General features: G+C 40.1%; 2 protein-coding genes across 3 annotated transcripts in view; both read left to right on the top strand.

Annotated features, from left to right (window-relative positions):
* Positions 1-3,615: 3,615 nt before the first annotated feature.
* SDR39U1 (short chain dehydrogenase/reductase family 39U member 1) overlaps positions 3,616-9,513 on the top strand; it is a 9,752-nt gene continuing 3,854 nt past the window's right edge. Inside the window, exons 1-2 of one of the 2 annotated variants that reach the window (XM_017743292.1) lie at positions 3,616-3,621; positions 8,945-9,223. In XM_017743292.1, the coding sequence (XP_017598781.1) occupies position 3,621; positions 8,945-9,223 (280 nt within the window). In that variant the 5' untranslated portion in view covers positions 3,616-3,620. Of the gene's footprint in view, positions 3,622-8,902; positions 9,224-9,513 lie in introns of those variants that run through there. The other variant, XM_017743341.1, reaches the window with a different exon arrangement.
* LOC103624641 (olfactory receptor 12) lies at positions 4,271-7,213 on the top strand. The gene has a single exon (XM_017743475.1). The coding sequence runs from the start codon at positions 5,605-5,607 to the stop codon at positions 6,532-6,534; it is 930 nt and encodes a 309-aa protein (XP_017598964.1). The 5' UTR covers positions 4,271-5,604; the 3' UTR covers positions 6,535-7,213.

Below are 9,513 nucleotides of genomic sequence, written 5' to 3' on the forward strand. Positions count from 1 at the left end.
TGCTGAATGACTGCTCTGTTTTTAAAGAGGTTTGGAAATGCTAGAAAATGAACCCCAGGTTTGTTTGCCCTACATAGAATAGAGTCCAGAAAACATTGTAAAATGCATTTGAAAACCAGATATCTATGTGTGATTTATTTACTCTGAGATTTTGTTATTATCCCTTGAAAGATACAGGCAGCAGAAAAGAATGGGTAATTTGAACAATTTTGGGTACCTGGTGTAGGATAAAAGGAACCATCCTCTGAGGAACCATCCTCTGAAGAAGAATATTTTTCTAATATGGCATTAGAGAAGGTAAAATGTGAGTAACTCATGCTCTTCAGGTGGTACAGCTGCATTGTCACTTGGCCTCTGTCTCAGCTTCACCACAGGACTGAGGTACGCCTAAACAACCTTGTTGCACACCAAATAATGTGTTCCATGAAGAAATTCAGACATTCCTGAAAGGATAAATCACTTCAATATTTCCTTCTGGCTGCACAAGCCTTGGATCCAGCAGTATTTCATCAGCAGTAATGATCTTATGCAGGAGTCTGGAAACACAGCTGATGAATCTGAGCTAAACATGGATCGTCTGTGAGAAAATCTGATTATCAGTTAGAAATAAAATGGTGCCTCTAAGAAAACTACTCTGTGTTCAGACTATCACAGTGCTTCAGAACTTTTAATACTCTGTAATAAACAAACAAACAAACACACAAATAAATAAATAACTCTGTCAGCAGAGTGCATTTCCGTATGACCAAATTAAATCTGGGTTTAAGTTTATGACTAAGACTGTGGTATCTGATATTCTATGCTCTGTACTAGCACACTGACTTCTCCAATTATGCAGATGAAATATTTAGCTTTCCAGGGAAGAAACCTGGAAGAAACTTGTCTGTGCATCCTGTGCCATAATGCCATGGACACAATTGTTCCAAATAAGACCTTTTTGAGGACTTGAATATAATGTAAAAGAGAGATGTCAGGAATAGCTTGAAGTTAACCACAATGGGGAGCGATCAGCAGAAATGTAGGGTGCTGGCTGTATTCCAGGTATTAGCAGAAAATCTGCTATGAGAAAATAGGTAATTGACACAAAATGAATGTACATTACAATATGAACCATTGGAAAGGAGCCAAAAAAAATCCAGTAGTTCTTTAGATTTGCATAAGAAATCAAGAGCCACAGGTACAGCTAGATATGAATTCTTCTAAAAATACGTAAAAATTAGACATGTCTATTTAGACATCGAAGCAAACTACCCTCAGCTCCTTTACTACTCATGGGTATGGATTATCACCCTAGAGGATGCTTATTGTATTTATCTATAACATGTGCCTTTATGTTCAGCCATCTCCAAGAAAATGGAGGGTTTTTTAATACCAAAATGAATATATCCTTGTGGTACTTCACATTTCTCTCACAGTTCATGGAATATACATCATATAACTTTAGAAATGTTTAAATGTAGAAACTAAAACACTGGCAATGTGAATGTCTATCTATAAGCTCATAACCTATCATTTCTTTATACTGGATGGATAATATAACAGCATCATTCATCTGGCTTATTTTAGACCTTTGCCTTAGATGAGATAAGGTTACTAAAGGTTACTTTGGAAGAAACATCCCTTCCTCCTTTTTCCTGCACTTTTTATTGCTGAGCACGATGCCACATGGTCTGGGATGGCTCTCTGGTCAGCTGAATCAGCTGTTCCAGCTGTGTCCCCTCACAGCTTCTTGCTCGCTCCCAGCCTGTGCCAGCACTGCTCAGCAAGAACTGAAGCATTCCTCTGTTCTCAATATGGTTTTCATCACAAATCCAGGATTTAGTCCCACACAAGCTATGGTGAAGTAATTTATCAGTACAGCATCAGGCTTGCTTCTTTCTTATTACAATATATTAAAGTACTGATACACCAATAATCACCGAATCTATTTCTTCTCTTATTTCAGTTTTTTGTACATGAAGTGCAAACCACAGCATTTCAGTTCTCCTCAGTGAGTTTTTCATAGAAATTTTGCAGGGTGTGAAGTTCCTTTAATACAGTGATTTGGCTACACACATTGACTGGATTTAAAGCAGTGATCGTTTTGAAATAATGTCAGGAAAATCCTTCAAATACACTGTGAAGAGGATTATCATCCAATTTTTACTGGGTTTATGTACACTAATAATAATGGTGCTAGAAAACCTGAAACAAATAATTCATAACCTATTCAACAGGAGCTCCTAAGTGTTCTTAGGGAAGAACACAGAGAAGTCTTACACAAACACAAACTTTTTGAGAATGCAAGTTCTCTCTTGCATCCAAGTTTATTTCTGGAAGTTTTCCTAATAAACACTTTTGCAAATTCAAGGTTGGGTGCTTTTAAAGTACTGTAAATAAGTCATCTCCCACAAGTAAAGTAGGTAAGACTACAAGTTCAATCTTAGCTTTTGAGAAACTTTCCATCTCTCTTAATCTTACTCTCCACCTCTGGGAGCTGATAAGAATGTATGCAAATGTAAGATAGTCTGGTTTTAGAAGATATTGATCTATTGTCAGTCACAAAATTTGGGAAGCCATCATATCAAGAACAGAAACATTTATTTAACGCAGAGTTATTTAAAACCACATGCCAAAACAAAGAAAATTTAATATAGTCTGCTGTAACTAGAAGTGATGCTCCTGTGCTGAGAAGAATGCAGGTTTGCTTGTTGAAAAATATCCGTATCCTAGGGTGTCTGAGATACCCACACAGGAGCTAGCAGATGCTTTTTCCCCTCCTGGAGTGGTTGCTGGATTCCAGAGCAGTGTTTCCTTGGAGGCTGGACCCTCATCTGAATCATACTTTTATGTTTTAGACGGTGAGTACACTTTCCTTGCCAGTCATTTTTCACTTAGTGAAAACTTGCTTTTGTTTAGAGAAGAGAAGCATATTGGCTGGGGAGAAGGTAATGGTGTCTGTTTTGATAATTTGGAAGGAAGCAGATTCTAATGGCTAATGAGGTTTTGATTAGGTCCACAGTGTTTTGCTTAGCAGAAAGAAATCTACAAGGGGCAGGAAGGGTTCTGCATAAGAAACAGTGAAAAAAGTAGGGGCAAAAGACACACAGAAACAGCAGTACACTTTATTGTTTGTGTTTTATTCCTTATTATTGTATTCCTTTTATACCTTGTGTTTTTCTTCTTTTGCAAGCAAAGAAAAATGGCACAAGGGAAAAATGTCTCATTTGAGGTTCAGATGTCGGCTGTGAAGGTCCAGGACTCTGGAAACTGATTCCCTAGTGTTTTTATGTACACCTATTGAAGTATATATAAACAACATGCTGAGGAGAATGCCTTTAGAACCAGTAAGATGAAAGGCCAGTGATGTATTGATTACAAGAGACTACTGAAAAATCAGTTGAGTAGAAAAAACGTTCAGTATTTTTTGGCAATGTGTTCAAGAAACCTGAATTCCAAAAACCAAACCTGGCTTTAATCACTGTATTACAAGGTATGTGTATTGTGGTGTGTGAAGTCTGAGCTCTGCTTTGATAAATTTAGTGATAGAACTGGGCTAAAAATGGTTGTTTTCTCTTTTTTTCATTACATAGCATGTAATAATCAGGGCTTATGAATATAGTTAGTTCTTCTGGAAATTAAGTACCTTAACAGGAAGCCAGTATTTAATGTGTCTACATTCTAGAGTTTCTGTTTAATCAACCAAGAGACAGTCCCAGAGACCTCTCAGGTGAATCAAAAATCTTCCCTCCTCACTGGCTAAAAAAGCATCTCCAGTATCTTTATTCTTAGCTGTGGTTTTTGTTAACCTCTTTACAAAGCCATTTACTTAAAGCAGTAGTAATTGTTATTTCAACTAAACAATTTTTGATAGGATGTAGGATATCCTCCAGTGGAGAATATATTTGATTAGTATGAAATTATTTCATAAGTTTATATCTATTACATTTAAATCATTGATGCTTACACATAAAACCAGAATAAAAACAAGAATTTAAAAATAAGGTCAATTAGGTAAGCCAAGACCACACATCTTAAATGGCTGACCATAGTGACAAACAATTTTGACATTTTCTTTTACATCACTGTTAGGAAAGGAATAAAGCTAGCCAGAAAAGAATAAGAAAAAAGAGATACTTTTTTCCACAAAAACAGATACTTCTAAGGGACTGTTTTCCCCCTGTTTTGAACAGGTGTGGTGAGACTAGAAGAATCACACTGTGGATGCATCTATTTCTCTCTTTTGGCAATATGGGAAGCTTTAGGAATTGTGAAAGCTGTAGACAACAGGTTTGAATAGGCTTTGACTGGATACTTGACCCTGACTGCCTAAACCTGAGCTCTCTGCACACAAAAATCCCCAGGGAAAGTAGCCAAAATATTTGATCAGCAAGGTTAAGCAAAGATAAATTCTTTCTCCAAATTTATTTCTCTTTTCTAAGACTCATGGGTAAATAAGAACAAAGGATTAAATAGAGCTCCTAGGATACCTAGAGCTGAGGCTACATTTCAAACCATGGAGGGATAGCTGGAGTAATGTGTTAAAAATTAATTCAGTGCTTTGAAAAGATTAGGTACATGCTGGTTAAGAGAAATGATCTCATGGAAATGACAGCAAACCAAAGAAAATATCAGTAACTGGATGGGGATTTCTATCACTCAGCTTTACACATCTATGTCCATCTTTTTACACAAAGAATAGCTGGACTTTCCTTTAGATCAATGGAGAGAACCAGAAAATCTTAACACATGATTCATACCTTCTACAATAAATATCCTAAAGCTGGAGTGTTTATTTCTGTCCACGGAATTTAAAGGCATCCAAACTATGAGTTCTAGCGTAGGCATCAACTCACAGAATATATTCAAGCCTAGATGACAGGACAACTAGCTCATGAAAATAAAATTACTAAATAAAATTGAAAAGGAATTACCTGAAACATTCTATAAATTAGTCAATTTTTTCCATACTATGTGAATTAGCATTTGAGTAGAGAAAACTTATTTCAGATATCTCAACATTTGAAGGTTTTGTTTCAAGTACTTTTATAAAAGAAAAAGCTCTGTTTGTCACATTAAAAAGTGTGGGTTTTTAAAATAATTGACTTGGGGTTTTAAACAATTATCCACATTCTTTTAATACATTTCTTGGCTCATATATATTTTTAATTGTTTTGCATCATCTGAAGAAGAACATTCACTTGTTCTTTTCTTTAGGGGAGAGTGTCTTTTGTGGGTTAGTTGCAATCTTAGTACGAGATTTTTTTCTGCCCAGTTAAATCTGAAGTAGGTCTTCAACGGTAGAACAAAATGTCTGTTTCTAGTTGAGTGTAAAGTTTATTAAATTAAAATAGGTTAGTTAAGCTGCATGCAGAATGTTTCTTTATACTGAAGATAACATTACAGGGTAGTTAGTTTACAAATTACCCTGTAACAGTTGACAAAAACCTACAGATATGATATATCAATGAATTTTCTACTCTTTTCCATCTTTCTATTTTTAATATTTCTTGTGTTTCATATATCTCATCGTTTGTCTTATTCTTCTATAATTGCTTCTCCGGACAAACTGTCTGCAATCTACTACATCCTAATTTCCTTTTGGAACATCATCTGAAAGAAAACATGGAAAACAACACCAGGATAAGTGAGTTCATTTTGGTTGGGTTCAAATCTCGCCCAGGATCACAACTCCTTCTCTCAGTTCTCTTCTCCATGATGTATATTGTCACTGTAGTGGGAAATGTCTGCATCATTCTCATCATTAGAATGGACTCCAACCTGCACACTCCAATGTACTTTTTCCTAGAGAATTTGTCCACCTTGGACATCTGCTATTCCTCTGTCATCACTCCCAGGGCAGCACTGGCATTCTTACTGGGCAGAAGAAACATTTCCTACAACGGCTGTGCTTCACAAATGTTCTTCTTCTCTCTCTTTGGTACAACAGAAGCCTTCTTTCTTGCTGCGATGGCTTATGATCGCTTCACTGCCATCTGCAATCCACTGCTCTATCAAGTCATTATGAGAAAAAGACTTTGTGTTCTCATGGTGATGGGCTCTTATCTGTCAGGCTGCATCAACTGCACCATCCAGACAGGCTTCACATTCAGTTTGTCCTTTTGTGGGCCTGGAGAAATAAACCACTTCTTCTGTGATGTTGCTGCAGTGATCCATGCCTCCTGTTCCAACACACTTGTCAATGAGCTCGTAATGCTGGCAGTGTGTGGATTCATAATTGTGGGCACTGCCTTGGTGGTTTTTATCTCCTATGGTTACATAATCATCACAATCATCCAAATGCCTTCAGCTGAAAGCAGGCACAAAGCCTTCTCCACCTGCTCTTCTCACATTATGACAATCTGCTTGTTCTTTGGGACAGTTTTCTTCATGTATGCTTGGCCTGGAGCTACATCTTCACCCAACAAAAGCAACACCATTTCAATCTTCTATACAATTGTTATTCCCATGCTAAACCCTTTCATTTACACCCTTCGAAACAAGGAGGTAATAGGGTCTCTGAAAAAACAGTTAAAAAGGAAAGGGTTTTTTTAGCACCTTTACCGAAGTTGGGAATGAATACAGTGTCCAATTTGGGATGGACAGATGCTTAGAATGTAAAATAAAGCACATCAGGACCTGCTTTCAGGAGTCTTTTGTGTTTCTAAATGGTCAATAAAAGCAGGAAATATAAAAACATCTAGGAGAATCTAGAGCAGATGAAGGTGAGGTTTCATTTAACCATGTTTAGACATTTACAATCCATCTGAGCTGTAATTTAGAGGCCTCTTATAGCCATTCAAAAGATACCAGCATTTTAAAGCCATAATTAGTATTATTGGGTTGGGCAATTTGAAGAGTATCTAAGTGTACTGAACATCTAAAATAGGATTCAAAACTCAAGATTCTGGCAGTACCTTATTTCTATGCATTGGAACACAACCAGTTCAGGTGGAAGCATTCTCACTCTATACATCCACTGCTAAATTAAATCAAACAAGTGAAATGGAAGATTTATTTGCCTGTGACTCCTAATATTTTTAATTATTTTTTTCTCAGTTTTGCTTTTAATCACTTCTCTTTCAGAAGAACCACTGAAATTAACATTACGACCATTAAGCATTAAGGGACAATTGAAATCTTCTGCCTGAAATGCTCTTTGACACAAAAAAAGGGGGAAAAAAAAAGCAGGATTCTGATTCCATGAGTTTGTGTTCACACGAATGTTTGTAACAGGGTGGGAGCTATTTGTCTGTGACAGGTAAGCTTGTCACAACACAATTTGACAACATGAAGATAATGATTAAGTTCAACTTTACAGCTGCTTGCAGTGGTTTGAAATTCTGGTTTAAAAAGCACCTTTCAAAAATACCAATTTAAAGCTTTTGTATCAAGTATGGAATCAAGCATCCCGTGGCTGGGAATGGCCCGGGGCTGAGGGGGGACACGGGGAATGGCCCGGGGCCCAGAGGGAGGCACCGGGAACGTCCTGGGGCCCAGTGGCCGTGCCTGGAGCTGCGCTGAGCGGGGCAGCAGCCAGGAGACAGCAACCCCAGAGAGATGGTCCAGCCAATTTATCATTTCGTTAAAAGAGCAGAAGTGAATGCCCAGAGCAGCTGTGGCTGCCTCATCCCTGGAAGTGTCCAAGGCTGGGTTGGATGGAGCAGCCTGGTGTAGTGGAAGGTGTCCCTGCCCATGGCAGGGGGTGGGACGAGATGAGCCTTATGGCCCCTTTCAACCCAAAACAGTCTGAGGTTCTATGATTCTGCTATTCTATGAAGTGCTTTTAATATTGCTAGAAGAAAATGAAGGATTGTGCAGTTGGGAATTAGGCAGGGACTGTTTAATTGACCCTGAACCTCCCTTCTCTCTGACACCTGCTTGCATGTCTCCTTGGGGTCATGGGAAAAGAAATTCTTTCAAGGATGTAATTCTGCCAGTGGACTTGAAGTGTCTCTTCTGAGATGTCATAACACACATTGGGGACACAACTTCCCACCTGCAGACAGCTGGAGCAGCCTTTGCTTCATGCAGAGTTGCCTGTGTTGTCAGCTCCTTTTACCTGTGCCCTATAAAGAGCAGAGGGTGACAACAGCCTGTAGGCATCTACACACAGGATCTCTACACACAGGTGGCTGAGCAAGCCACAGCTGTCCCTATCCCTCACAGCACCAGCTCTATAGAAGTGCTATGTCCTGCACGTTAAGCAAGGAAGAAATGGGGTTTCTATGAGCCAGCTTGGAAATCTGAGAGACTCAAAGAGTTATTTGTACAGGAAGATGCATCTCTGTGCTTCACAGGATGAAGGTGGAGATGAGCAGCTGGTTTCTGTGTGGCACGTGCTGTCAGGTGGGTGGGTGAGCTGGAGCTGCTCTCCAAACACAGTGTGGTCTGCTCCACCTCTGTCTGCTGGGTAGGTCATGATGGTGACGTTAGCTGAAGGTGCTGTATGCATATTCTCCTTTTAACTCCTCCATAAAGGGCAGATGGCTGTACCAGAGGGCAGCCTAGCAGGTCCTACAGTGTAAATTATCAAAAAACCCGAGTTGTAAGGGACCTTTGGATATGTCTCAAACTTGTATTTCCCCACCACATCCCTCTGTGTCACGGTGTTTCACTGGATAGAACTTCCTAGAAAGACAAAACCCAGCATGCCATTTCTCACTTCCTCCTCACAACTGCAGTGTATCCCTCTGGGCCCTGGTCCATTCCCTGTGTCCCCCCTCGGCCCCGGTCCATTCCCCGAGTCTCCCCCTGGCCCTGGTCCGTTCCCCAAGTGTCCCCTCGGCCCCGGTCTGTTCCCTCTGTAAGAGACGGTCCGAAGATCCCTCATCTGCCTCACGATCATCGCCGAAGACAGAGACTGAATACACAGCAGTCCTGGCCTGGCTGAGGTGGGATGTCTGCCAAGTGTTGCCTACGGGTGTGCCCACTGGGAACTGGTACGCATTCCTGAGGAAATTAGTGCAGGTCCCAATGGACTGTGCTGTTCTTGCTGCCCAGGCGGGAAGGACTGTGCTGAAGTGGAAAGGAACGACCTGTCCTGTACACCTGTCCTATACGTCTGTCCTGTACCTGTTTCCCAAAGCAATGGACCCCATAACAACGGCTGTAGATTTCCCAACCTCTTGGCTTCTGAAAAGGACTATAAAGGGACTTTCTGAAATAACTGAGACGAGATCTCCCCACGGAAAGAAGACGAATCTATCGGCAGAAGAACACGAGGACTTCGTCTCATCCGTTGGTAGCTATTACCCCCCCATCCTTTCTTCCTCTCTACCCTTTTACTTTGTTTTCTGTATCTCTCTTTCTCTCCTCTATCGCATTATCGTGTTGTGGGCACTTAATATAAGGTGCGCTGTTCTGATTAAAACTGAAATCCCTTGTGTCCTTCTACACTCTGAGATCGATAAACGAACCATCACGACCCCCGCTTGCATTAGCGGATCGTGACACCCCGGTGACCCACATTACGGTTATCCAGTTTGGGAAGACCCCTGGTTGGTGCTCTCCACATTCTCCTGGATCCCTGTA

This window comes from Corvus brachyrhynchos, unplaced genomic scaffold (genome assembly GCF_000691975.1).
Source record: "Corvus brachyrhynchos isolate BGI_N302 unplaced genomic scaffold, ASM69197v1 scaffold30, whole genome shotgun sequence".
NCBI lineage: Eukaryota > Metazoa > Chordata > Aves > Passeriformes > Corvidae > Corvus > Corvus brachyrhynchos.

Coding starts and splice junctions, on each gene's coding strand:
- LOC103624641 (XM_017743475.1), top strand. CDS start 5,605: ATGGAAAACAACACCAGGATAAGTGAGTTCATTTTGGTTGGGTTCAAA.